Source organism: Ursus americanus, unplaced genomic scaffold (genome assembly GCF_024610735.1).
Source record: "Ursus americanus isolate L20-20 unplaced genomic scaffold, mUrsAme1.1.p SCAF_140, whole genome shotgun sequence".
Classification (NCBI taxonomy): domain Eukaryota; kingdom Metazoa; phylum Chordata; class Mammalia; order Carnivora; family Ursidae; genus Ursus; species Ursus americanus.
Genome location: NW_028273722.1, coordinates 80,820 through 94,017, shown reverse-complemented (window position 1 = coordinate 94,017; position 13,198 = coordinate 80,820). Strand labels below are relative to the sequence as shown.

The window sequence follows — 13,198 nt, the reverse complement described above, 5'->3', positions numbered from 1 at the left end:
AATCTCACACAGGATAGCCCTTAGGGCATTTCTAGGACTATTCTCAATGCAGAGACTCACCAAACTCTGAAGTGAAAATGAAAACGCATTCGTTTTAGCTCTCTAGATTCTCATCCCTTCTTTTCTAAAGTTTCCCTAAAGAAAGAGTCTCTCAGTGTTTACCCTGGTATACAGAAGGACCTGCAAATGGGTTGATATAGGAGAATGAGACCTAAGGTTCTTTACTGAGATGTTGTATAAGGACAAAATTTGATTAAAATATTTTTTTTTCAGTCTGCAGTGAACGTGCAGGGGGCTGTGAAATCCACTCAGTGACTAGTGAACTGTCGATTTCATTGGCATAGGAGTAGAGCACTAAATTCTTTGACCTTTGATCAGGGAAGAGATTATGTTTTGGACTCTGGGTATCTATGTAATATTTATTTTTTTCTTTTCTTTTTTTCTTTTTTTCTTTCATTTTCTTTTTTTACTTATTATTCTGTTTCGTTAGCCAGTGTATGGTACATCATTAGTTTTTGAGGTTGTGTCAAATGATTTATCAGTGACGTATAACACCCAGTGCACATCACAACACGTGCCTTCTACATTATAGGGGCTGAGGAGAAACCTAACTCCAGGCAGTCCGGTGTGGCACTCCCAGCTGTGACAGGTTCTCATTTAGTTTTTCTCATGGGGGCTCTTTCTCCTCAGCTTTAGCACTTCTTATTCACATGGAGAAGTTGAGGGTTACGTGTCCTCCTAGGTCAGATTCCCTGAACGACCCAGGAGGAGAGTCCTTTTGCAAGTGACTCATTAAAACAGTGCTCCTGGGAGCATGAGGCCTCAGAGTTGGGCAAGCAGGGAAGGAAGGCAAAGAAGCCGAGAAAGTGTGTGATTTCCGGCAAAGTTCGCGTGTTTGGCGACATGTTTAACTGATGCTGCTCTGCTGAGGAGGGCCATGGGGCCTGCTTCCCCGTGGCCATGAGTGGAGGGGAGAGGGGATCTCAGGACGGCCCCAGCAGGAACACAGCAGAGTTCAGATGCAACCAGGTGATGGAGATGGCAGGGCCGGCAGGGTGGCAGTCCCTAGGGAAACAGACGGAAGCCCAGACAGAGGTAGCACCAGCTGTGGGAGTGACCAAACGAGGAAGACAAGGCAGTGTGAGTGTGTTGGGGGGTGCAGCTATCATCTGAAGGACAGCAATAGGAATCCATGCCCCAAGAGCCACAGGGGGCGTGATTACCTCCGTTCCCTAAGCCAGAGGGCCACGGAATCTGCATGCGAGTCTCCACCGGCCAAACTGCAGTTTTCTCTTGGGAATCTTCTCTTCCATGACACCGAGGGCTTTCCTGTGGCCAAAGACTTGACACTCACACTGGCTGTCCCTCGAGGCCTCAGCGGCATCGCCCTCCAGCTTGGGAGGGTTCTTCACGTAGAGGGAAGCATCCAAACCCAGCTCTGGAAGGAAAAGCACATCAACAGGATCTGCTGTTATTCATGATCTTTCTGATCCTCCACCCACACTGACGTCAAAGGACGACATCGGACAGAAGGAGCAAGGCCATCCGAGTATTCAGAGGGGAGGGGAAGCCAATGGACACGCTTTGATTATTTCCTGTTTTGTTCATCTCTCCCACACTACCTGCATGGATAAGAATGCCAGAAGGCCAAAGTGCTTGCAGTTGACAAAAGTGAAATCAGAGAATCAGAACTGGTAAAAACAAAGAGTTCCGGAGAAGAAAAGACAAAGGCAGGGCAATCAGGCTGGAAAGAGGCTGTGCTATTGGTGGGAAGAGACTGTAGACATCAGCTAAAGTCAAGGTTGAAGGGAAGCCTTTGGGGAGCAACCAGGGAAGAGAAAGCTGGGGAGTTGACACAACACGTGTCAACACGTGGTGCACTTCATACGTGTACACTCTGGATAATACACACACGGATTATACATCGTGTATGTGACCTGAGATACAAATGTGTGTGTCTGTATGTACATATGTACCTAATTCAGTAAATGATTAAATAGGGATCTGGGGGACACGGAACCTAATATTCTAACCTCCCTTCTGGTCAGTTGAAATTGGAAAAAATACACAAATCCAAGGACAATGAGGAAAGGGGTGGAAGAAACAGGTAACCTGTTCAACACCACGGAGGGATTACAGGGGGGAGCAGGTGGGAACAAAACAGAGTAAAACCATCTGCCATGGCGTGACAGTTTGTATTCGCCCCCAGTTAATAGGGGTGTATCACAATCCCCAATGTGATGGTTTTGTGGGGTGAGCATCGGGGCGGCATCCCCCCTAGGAGGGATCCGTGCCCTATAAAGGAGACCCCACAAAGCTCCCTCACTCCTGGGAGGACAAGGGAAGAAGGCGGCCACCTCCGAACCAGGAAGGCAGTGTCACCAGGCCCCAAATGTGCACCTGTTTGATTGTGGTTCTACCGCACCTGCAGAACTGTGAGATCACAACTTCTGTTGTTGACAAGGCAGTCTGTCTGTGGCATTTTTTTTTCTCAGAGCCGGAATGCACAAAGAACCCGGCATGGAGCCTGGTTTCCTGCTCAGGCCTCTGTGGAAGTTGAGTCACAGAGAGAGGAACTGAGCCAGCGGGGTGAGTCGGGGCCACGACAGTGGGTGCCATGGAGAAGTGACAGAGAGGCTCGAGGGGGAAGACAGTAAGTACGTCAAGTTCTAAGGCCCTTGTCGGGGCTGTGCTTCCCCGAACACTCCCTGAGCTCTTTCTCTGGGGCCTCTCCCCGGTGCCATAGTCTGCTGCTTATGTCACCTCCAACTGAGAACTGCATCTCCTCATTTCTCAGGTAGTTCTGACAGAGGAGCCCCAGGCCACCCCAGGCTCCAGGACAGGGCACTGAATGCAGGAGGTTAAGGAACGCACGACCCAGGGGAAGGTCAGAAAGCTCAGTCTTCAGGAAATCTGAGCAGAGGTGGGTCCTGATGAAGAGGAAGCTGGGGACGAGGCCCCAGAGATGAGGGGAGATGATGAACTAGACGGAGGATCAGAGGAGAGAGTGACGTGTGCACTTCATGTAAGAAAGGGGCCACTTATGTCCTTAGAAAAGGGAAAAAAGAAAAATAAGTGGGAGACAGTGTTGTGGGGCCAGTATTACCATTGTGACTGTGAGCACCGAACAGGGAAGATTGCCTTGAAGATGTCATAGGAGAGAAAACTGGGCACACGAGCCTTTCTGAGAAAGCTAGGGAAGATGGGGTCCAGTGAATGTGGAGCCGCTGACAACTGCCCCATCCCCCATGAAACAATGCCCCGAAACCATTTGCCGAGTGCTAAAGCCCCACAGCGACCCACAAATTAGACATGACAAATTCATAGATGATGTCAAGCAATTTCTGTTGAATCAGGCCCCCCAGAATTTGTGCCGTTTCTTCTTTCCCGTATCGATGGAATGGAGATACTAGTTTTGCGCTTTCCGATGAAGGGGCAGAGGGGAAACTAGGTAAGAGGATGAATAAGTTGGCCACTTAAAGAGCTAGGAAGTTGCAAACCCAGGACCCGGGGCAGAGCTGATACTAAACACCGGGCTCTTGCTGACCTCGCTGGATTGGAGCATCATGGGGTTCGACCTCACCCCGTTGCTGCCTCCAGCTACAAGTCTGTGACAACCAACATAGGGACTAGAACTTCCTACTCCCCGTCCCTCTCACCTTGGAAGAGCGGCCATTGGTTCCCAGAACCCATCTTGGCATCCAGGCTCCCGATGGCAGAGGAGAGGCCGAGCCTGGCTCTGTTGTCACCACAATCCAACTGCTGTTCCAGCCGCTGTCGCAGAGAATTGGCCACCTGGGTGCTTGGCTGTGTCTGTGCTCCTGACATTTGCACCTTTGCCATTTGGAAACTCACATTTCCACTCGATGGGCCCTGGTGATGGGGAGCCTGCATCGGGGCTGAAGCAAGAAGAGATTTCAATGGGATCCACCCCAGGGCTCCTTAGCTGAGCACTCCCAGAACACCCATGTCTGATGTCCCTTCCGGTCTGAGACCCCACCCTGCGAGCAGGTACAAAGGTAGACACCATGTGTATGAAGGAGATGTCAGTGTTGCGTCCGAGCCTAGGGATGCTGAAAAGGCAGGTGCCCAGCCTGCAAAGTCCCTGAGGTGAAAATCACCCCTTTCACTCCACCAGGCCTTGGCATGGGCACACAAGTTCATTCCTATCATTCCGTTAGTCGTAACCTTCTTCCTACAGCCTGGAGAGAGTAGGTCCTAGAGAGTTCTCAGGGCATGGGGAGAAGGAGTTGCCAGTGGGAGCTGGGCAGCATTACAGGGGTGCCAGGCAGCCAAGTGAAGAGCCTCCTGGGGACCCCTCATGACAACAGAAAAGGCCCGGGACCTCTCAGCTCTCATTGCTTTTGTATGGAGCCTCATGGAGACATTGATCTCTCAGAGGGGCTGGAAGAGCTACTGGCTCTGCTCACAGGACAGAGTGACTGACAGGGTAGGAGTTGGCAGATGTGTGGCAGGGTCACAGGGATCTCTGGGGGCAGTCTTGCAACTTTTTTGTTTACATTTACAACTGTTTCAAATAATTTGGTACAAAAGGAGAGAGGACAGGACCAACCCCATCCCCACATAGGCCCTGACAGGACCGAGTGGAGACCAGTGTGCAGTCTGAGCTGGTGAGGGTCTGAGATCCTACTAACCACTGGCCAGGGGTCCTGGGAAAGTGATATGACGTTGCTGAGTCTCAGCACCCTCGGCTCTCACAGGAGATGCCACACCGACTGGAGAGTGACCTGTGAGGACACGAGGGGCTCCAGCACAACAGCGCTGCTGCTGAGCGGGCACGGAAAGGGACGTGGCGGACAAACGAAGCAAAGTAACTGTGTGTTTCATTTCTGCTTCCTGAATTGCTGTAATCCTGAGGAGGCCTTTGCTTCTTGGCCCCTCCGAGAGGAATGGGAAACAGGGGAGAAGGTGGTGCTAGGGTGGAGAGACTGTTAACTGACCAAAAAGATGAAGGAAAAAAATGTTTCATGGCCAATTTCACTAGACAACATTGACACAGTGAGGAACCTCATAGACTCCTTGCTGCTCGTACAAGGTGATTTGATGAGCAAGGAAAGTCGGCTAACAACGCAAATGCTTCTCCCAGAAGCAAAGTCCGAATTGTAGCCTGAGTGGGAAGAAATGAGAATTGGGTGTTAGCCTGCACTCCTGTGCGAGTGTGACCCAAGGGGGTCTTGCTGAGCAGGCAGCACTTTTCTGAAGATTCTGAAGAGGGGAACAACTCTGCTTTGCTCCAGAATGAGGCCAATACCCACGGCAGGTGCACGGACCGTTGATCCTTTACATGACATTATGCTACCGAGAGCAACACTTGACGGGGAGAAAATCACTGAAGCTGCACACAGGGTGGAAAGGACACCATCCGTGGAGGATGGAAAACCAGGGCTAGAGCTTCGGCTTCACTGAAACCACGGGGTCCAGCTAGGACTGGGTGCTCGGGATCTTCTATCTAAATGCTGAGCATTCTGGGCTCCCCAGAAGCCAAAACTTTGAGCTCAGCAACAATATCACAGATGCTGCAAATATGGAGCACATGCAAATCTGTGTGGAGAGCCAGAGAGTTTGCAGGACACTACACCAGATATACAACTGGCAATAGAATCTCATGAGTAGCAGAAGTCGGTTCTTACAAAAAAAGAAAGAAAGCAAGAAAGCAAGAAAGAAAAAGGAGAGAAAAGAAAGAGTCCTGTTACCCAGATATCTACAGTTGACATAGTGGTGGCTGAAGGTTTGCTCTCTTCCCTGCATTTCTCCTCTCTAAACTGACTTGGTACCAAGGGCCTGCACTTGGGAGGGAGCTTGGTGGCAGAGGGAAGTCTGGGACAGAAGGAAAGGAAAATTGTCTGACCCACATGATGCCTTTTCTTTTTTTTATACACTCCCCGCCCAGTGTGGAGCCCAACGTGGGCCTTGAACTCACAACCCTATGATCAAGACCTGAATGGAGATCAAGAGCTGGATGCTTAACCAACTGAGCCACCCAGGTAACCCAGTGTTTTTGAAATGATATCCAAGAGCAGAGTTCAAACCAGTTTGAGTCTCCAGGATCTGTTGGCAGGGATGCACATCTCAGCCAATTTAGGTTGTTGGATACAGAGAAGACAGGCTTCCTGACCTCCCCCCCACCCAGGATGTTGTGCCCCTCACAATGGGAGTACTTACCATCCACATCCAGACCCAAGAAGGGTTCCTGCTTATCAAATGTGAATGAAGCACTTGTGTAAGGTCTGCAGGTGTCTGGCGGGTCATGGCCAAATGAAGAAGTCAAATAACAGTCATCCAGGGAGTCCTGTGGGTCTTCATTTTCTTCTGTCACGGGCAGCTCCCTGTGGAGCCTTGTGTGACAGTCAGGACTGGAGATGCAACAAGAAAGTTGAGTCAACATGGAGTCCCAGCTGCTTTGGGCGGCAGGGAGGAAGCACTGGGCATAGAAAAGAAATGCGAAGTCTTCTTCCCATGAACCTTTCTGCCTCCATCTGGGGCCAGAGTGTGGATGTACCGGGGATAGATGAGGCAGGCAGGGAGGGAGCAAGAGCTGGAGGGGCCCAGAGCATGGCCAGAATGGGAGACTAAAGGGAAGGAGTCTGAACCACCCCAGCACACAGCAGTCACAACACACAGCACACTCAGAAAACAATAAAACCAGCATCAACACTTTTGCATACGTTTTGTTGACATTTACAGAAAGCACCAAGACAACCCCAGACTGGCAGCATTGTAGATTCCTAGAAAGCTCGTGTGTCCGAGGCCTACTTGTCTAAACACTGAGATATCAATTTTTTTACACACTTTTCTTGCCATGAATTCCTGCCAGCGTCATAATGTGAAACGAGCAGAGACAGATGTGCATCTTAGGCTGGACTCAATACAAAGAGAGACCGTGAGAATGCAAGAAATCCTGTGATTGGTTAGTATACCTGTGTCAATGGCCTGAGCTTCCAAATTTGGGACGCAGAAAGAAAGGGTCCTATATGAGTACCACAGTGAAACAGAGAACATTGCTAACGGACCATTTTATGGGTGTCTGAATGGGTGAAATAGGTACATTTAGCACTTTCTAGATTTGCCGAGAGCCAAGATCCCCAGACATCACCACTGCATTAAAGCCCATGATTCTTCAGAGTTACCTGGCATAAATCCGTCCTTGGTCTTCTTCCTCCACAAGATCATTATGACTGTCTACAAATAAATACAGACAGGGCCAGTCACGTTCAACAACACCATGTGTACATTCCAACTAAGTATCCGATACAACTAGCACATGGACTGTGTGCCCCTTAGCGGGGCAGCAGGATATTGTGAGAGTAACCATCCAGGAGGCCTCAGGTAGTGTCTTGGGAATGTGCCTTGGTCTGCTTTCCTGAGCCATTGGGCATGAGCTCCCTGCTGTGGTAGAGCCACATCTCAAGAGTCTGTGTACAGTGTGAAACATGTGTTTTGCCACAGATTTTGGGGAACAGCTTACCTACATTCTAAAAACTTAGTGCAACCTTCTCTCATTACCTTATGCCATGAGATAAATGGTTTAAGGGAATTTAGACACAGAGACCAAACTGATGGATGGAATCTGCAAACCCTCATGTCAAAAGAAACCTTTTGTGTACAATTCTTTGTGCTTACAGACATATGAGCCATGCATGGGAGGGGCAAAGGCCAGAATCAGCTGTGCTTCAAGGAAACCTACAGCAAGCTGATGGTAGAGGTGTTGATGACCTGATACTCTGATGACAACTCAGTGTAGACAGCCAACATAGAGGACACAGACACTGGGAGTCAGAGCAGTCAAGCAGGGAAACAACAAATTGAAAGATGTAGGTAAGGCTGCCAACATCTTTGGACAGGTACAAAAATTCAAGAGACAATATTCAGCTATGAAAATGAGAACATTGCAGATGAAGAGAGTATTTAATGGAAATCAGGAACAAAGACAGAGACCTCTGCATGTGGAGCACAAGTGAGTGTGAGCTGTCAATCTGCCTTGAATCGAATGTCCTAACTTCTGTCAGAAGCCATAAGCATGGCCTGAGATGAGGAACAAAGGGCAGGTGCCTGACTCACCTGAGGTTTGTGCTAAAAAGTGTATCCTAGAGCCTGACTCAGATCCTTATGTCTACTGGGCTTCTACAGAGCGATGACACATTTCTGCACAACCAGAGGTTGGGATCCCAAAAATAGGGGGTCAGCTTGGGAGTCCAGTTGGAGCTTTATCACCTTGACAATGGAGGACTCACTAGCTACTTCCAGAGCAGAACAGATGTCCAGATCTTCGAATGAGGTGATGTCAGCCTTCCTACAAGTCCCGAGGGAGTCAGACAGGTCAGGAAGGGCCGAATAAGTCAAATAGCATTCATCCAGGTAGTCACATGGGGTATCCTCTTCCACCTCTGGCAGCTCTGCGGTGAGCCTGGGAGGGTCGGGAGATCTGAAGTTTAACACAAGAAAAGTAGACACCCCAGCATCCTACTGTTTTGATGGGAGGCTGAGAAGTATACTCATAATGAAGGGGCACAGCCATGATTAACAGCAATAACTATCCTCCTGTTACAGGGACAGAGTGTGGCTGCTGTGGGGGCAGTAGGGACAGATAGAGAACAAAAGGTGCTCAGGATATTGGCCACAGAGCTAAGCTTCTGAGCAACAAACTGAACGACTATGGAATGGAACACATAGCTCACAGCGCACATGGGGAATCCTAAAGGTGGCTTCAACACTTTTGCATAAATATTGTTGATACTACCTTGGGTGACCAAGTGAACACAGGCTTTAAAAGACAACATCAACATGGAGAGACCTTGTGTCGTTGGTGCCTCTTTCTCATCCTGTGATATGACGTGAAATTTTTTTTAGGTATTCTTTGGCTATAACATATCCTCGGTGTGGTAACACCAAACAGGGAGAGGCAGATAGGCCTCTCACTCTCGTTTTACCAAAAGGAGTGAACAGGTGAATGCAGAGAATCCCAGTGACTGCTAATTCACGAAGTTCCACCCCCTGCAGGTTATTGAAGTGAAGGGGTCAGTAAATGGAACTTAACCATGTAACATGTGAAGCCACACTTCATGGTTAAACAAAGGTACTTTGTGATTGGAGAACGGAAAAACAGGCATGTCTGGCAGTTTCTGTTTCTTCCTTGAAATGCAGTTTAACCACTGAAATAACAACCCAGGCTTCTTCAGAGTTACCTGGGGCCTATCGGGTCTTGGTCTTCTTCCTCCTTATGAGAGATCTGATTTTCTGTAAATACATAAAGACAGGGAAGTCATTAAGCAGATCCTGCTCGGTACATTAATAATCTAGTGTCTAATGCTAGCCAGGCACTCAGATATGCTCAATGTGAGAACAGGTTAGTCAGAAGAATATTCAGGGTGCTTCTGATATTGTCTTATGATAAGTGGCTTGATTTCCTTGCCGGAGGCATTGGGGAAAATTTCCTTTTTCTAGGAGATCATCATCACGGTTGCCCTTGCCTTAAGTCTGTGCAAACACTTTACTTACCTTTTTCATACAGATCTGGGGAGCCAACCTCCATGCATTCTAAAAGGATTACTGCAGAATTCAGCCTCTGCTCATCAGAGAGCCTGCTTGTTAAAGACGTAGTGGAATTTATACACTGAGAGTGAACAAATGGAATGCAAAGAAAAACCCTCAAATGAAAGTGAGTGTTTGGCGCTACACAGAACACTGTCTCAATTCATGTGGTGGGGAAAAGCAAAGCACAGCTCTGCTTTGGGAAACATAAAAACAAGCTATCAGTGGAGGGACTGAGGGTGGGTTTTCAAACAACTGTTTAGGAAGACAAGTCAACCCAAAGGAAAGACAGAGCGGGGCTTGGAAGAGCAAAACCAGTTAACCCTGGACAAGAATGCCAACTGACAGTGGCAGGCATAGATTCGTAAAGGACGTGGCTAACAGATGAAACGTAGAGCTTATTGAAGGTGAGAAGAGAGGTTTCATCCAAATTAGGTCTGACAGACACCTTCTGCGCTCATCTTGCTCAGGTGAGTTGAGTGTGGCCCAATGACCTGACAGAGAAGCCAAGATGACATGGGCATGCCCTGGACTAGGAAGAGAGCAAAGCTCCCTGACACACCTGACATTTGCACTTAAAACTTAATCCTAGAGCCCAGTTCAGATCAATATGTCTCTACAGGGCCTCCCCACAGGGATGACCTCTCTCGGCACAGCAGAGGTCTGGGGTACAAAGAACAGGAGATCTATGTGGGTGTCCAGTTGGAACTTTATCACCTTGACAAAGGAGTACTCACTGGCCACTTCTAGAGAGGAACAGACTTCCAGGTCCTCAGGTGAGAAGATGGCGGCGCTTCTGTAAGGCCGGTAGGAGTCAGACAGCTCGGGAAGAACTGAATGTGTCAAGTTGTGATTATCCGGAGAGTCCCGGGAGCCGACCTGCTCTACCACCTCTAGCAGCTGTCCGCTGAGCCTGCAGGGTGGGGACAACCGAAGATTAACCTGAGAGGGATCTGAAATCCTATGTCCTGTCTGGCTTTGATGGAAGGGACAAAGGAATGGTCAAGAAAGCAGAGAGGCTGACCCATACAAGAGAGAAACAACTCTTCTTGTTTGAGTGCGACAAGCTCTGTTTGTCACAGGAGCAGCAGATAGAAAGGACAGTAAGTGCTCAGCGCACAGGCCAAACAGCAAGCTTGTGAGGAAAGAGCCTCAATTATCTCTGTGCCATCCAGTCATGACTCACTACATACAGTCTCAGAATGGTGGCTTTCCCCCTTCCTGTCAAATGGCATCCAGTTCTGCATGGAGTGGCCAAGCGACTGTCCCAGCTATCTCATCTAGAAAGGCCTCTTTCTCTCAATATCTGGCACGATAGTACATGTTTGTCTTCTTGCTGTGATATGTTCTTGCTAGGAACACATGTCAACGTGATAAATCTAACAGGCAGAAAGAAGACATGCATCTCTCAAAAAAGCACAGAGGAGAGAATGAGCGAGCACAGCGATCCCTGCGACATATTAGCTTACCTGGGTCGGCTGACTGTGGGTTACTCAACGAGAGAGGTAACTAAGAAATGGGAAGCAATTCAAGTACCACAAAAAAACGGAAAGCATTGTGAAAAAGGATAACTTGTCATGGACCGAATAGATAATATAGTTCTCTTCAGCACTTTCTGCTTTTCCCTGGGTGCCACTTCTGAATTCACAGCCCCCAAGAATTCAGAATTACCTGGGGGCAACTGACTCTTGTCCTTTCGGTCCCTCCTGATCAATTTGGTTTTCTGCAAATAAAGGAAGAGAAAGAGTTACATGACACAGACTCTCCTTCACAAATGCCCACTCTTAGGTCCCATGTAGCACAGGAGAGCAACAGAAGCAGATTGAAAACAGGCAACCGTGAGAGAACTCATCCAGGAGGGCTTAGGAGGGCCCTGCAAGCAATCACTGGCATTGCTCTCTTAAGCCATTAAACAAGTGACCCTGGTATGACAGGCCATCATCAGAGCATCCTGTCTTGAGTGTAGGCAAACAACACGTTGATTCTTTTCCCCCCGAGATCCCGGGGAAGAACCCGGTTGCTTCCTAGACGGTTGCTGCAATATTCAGGCTTTTTCCATCTGAAATGCTGTTGGTGAATGGTTGAGAGGAAGAAGCCATTGAGATTAAACCCATGAATGGAATCTATACACCATCAAAGCAGAACAATCTTCAAGGCTGCATAGATACTGGGGCCTTTCATGGGGTACGTCTGTTTCAGGATCTTGCGCGGCTCAAGAGAAACATACACTGTCCGATAGCATTGGTCCAGTTCTGGTTCTCAGCTAACTTGAGAGGAGGGAAGATGAACAAAGAGACAGACTAAAGGAAGGGAACGCACCAGGGGAGTGACACCTCCAAAGATATAGGAAAGCCTGCCAAGGCTGTCAGGCATCAAAGGAGAGAGACAAGTGGGGTTTAGAATAGCAAAACCAGTTACCCCTGGACAAGAATGCCAACTGACAGTGGCAGGCATAGATTCGTAAAGGACCTGGCTCAGAGATGAAACGCAGAGCTTATTGAAGGTGAGAAGAGAGGTTTCATCCAAATTAGGTCTGACAGACACCTTCTGTGCTCATCTTGCTCAGGTGAGTTGAGTGTGGTCCAATGAACTGACAGAGAAGACAAGATGACATGCGCCTGCCCTGGGACTAAGAAGAGAGCAAAGCTCCCTGACACACCTGACATCTGTTCTTAAAACTCAATCCTAGAGCCCAGTTCAGATCAATATGTCTCTACAAGGCCTCCCCACAGGGATGACCTCTCTCGGCACAGCAGAGGTCTCGGGTACGAAGAACAGGAGATCGATGTGGGTGTCCAGTTGGAACTTTATCACCTTGACAATGGAGTACTCACTGGCCACTTCTAGAGAGGAACAGACTTCCAGGTCCTCAGGTGAGAAGATGGCGGCGCTCCTGTAAGGCCAGTAGGAGTCAGACAGGTCGGGAAGAACTGAATATGTCAAGTAGTGTTTATCTGGAGAGTCCCGTGAGCCGACCTGCTCTACCACCTCTAGCAGCTGTCCGCTGAGCCTGCAGGGTGGGGACAACCGAAGATTAACCTGAGAGGGATCTGAAATCCTATGTCCTGTCTGGCTTTGATGGAAGGGACAAAGGAATGGTCAAGAAAGCAGAGAGGCTGACCCATACAAGAGAGAAACAACTCTTCTTGTTTGAGTGCGACAAGCTCTGTTTGTCACAGGAGCAGCAGATAAAAAGGACAGTAAGTGCTCAGCGCACAGGCCAAACAGCAAGCTTGTGAGGAAAGAGCCTCAATTATCTCTGTGCCATCCAGTCATGACTCACTACATACAGTCTCAGAATGGTGGCTTTCCCCCTTCCTGTCAAATGGCATCCAGTTCTGCATGGAGTGGCCAAGCGACTGTCCCAGCTATCTCATCTAGAAAGGCCTCTTTCTCTCAATATCTGGCACGATAGTACATGTTTGTCTTCTTGCTGTGATATGTTCTTGCTAGGAACACATGTCAACGTGATAAATCTAACAGGCAGAAAGAAGACATGCATCTCTCAAAAAAGCACAGAGGAGAGAATGAGCGAGCACAGCGATCCCTGCGACATATTAGCTTACCTGGGTCGGCTGACTGTGGGTTACTCAACGAGAGAGGTAACTAAGAAATGGGAAGCAATTCAAGTACCACAAAAAAACGGAAA

The 13,198-nt window shown here is 48.6% G+C and overlaps 1 protein-coding gene across 1 annotated transcript in view; it reads right to left on the bottom strand.

Moving 5' to 3' along the window:
* LOC123803586 (NBPF family member NBPF4-like) overlaps nucleotides 1-13,198 on the bottom strand; it is a 52,764-nt gene that overhangs the window by 2,083 nt on the left and 37,483 nt on the right. Inside the window, exons 15-22 of the mRNA XM_087860576.1 lie at nucleotides 12,364-12,630; nucleotides 10,287-10,533; nucleotides 9,204-9,255; nucleotides 8,253-8,425; nucleotides 7,149-7,200; nucleotides 6,184-6,374; nucleotides 3,660-3,899; nucleotides 1,224-1,438 (exon numbers count right to left, since the gene is read on the bottom strand). Coding sequence (XP_087716702.1) covers nucleotides 1,233-1,438; nucleotides 3,660-3,899; nucleotides 6,184-6,374; nucleotides 7,149-7,200; nucleotides 8,253-8,425; nucleotides 9,204-9,255; nucleotides 10,287-10,533; nucleotides 12,364-12,630 — 1,428 coding nt within the window. The 3' untranslated portion in view covers nucleotides 1,224-1,232. The remainder of the gene's footprint in view (nucleotides 1-1,223; nucleotides 1,439-3,659; nucleotides 3,900-6,183; nucleotides 6,375-7,148; nucleotides 7,201-8,252; nucleotides 8,426-9,203; nucleotides 9,256-10,286; nucleotides 10,534-12,363; nucleotides 12,631-13,198) is intronic.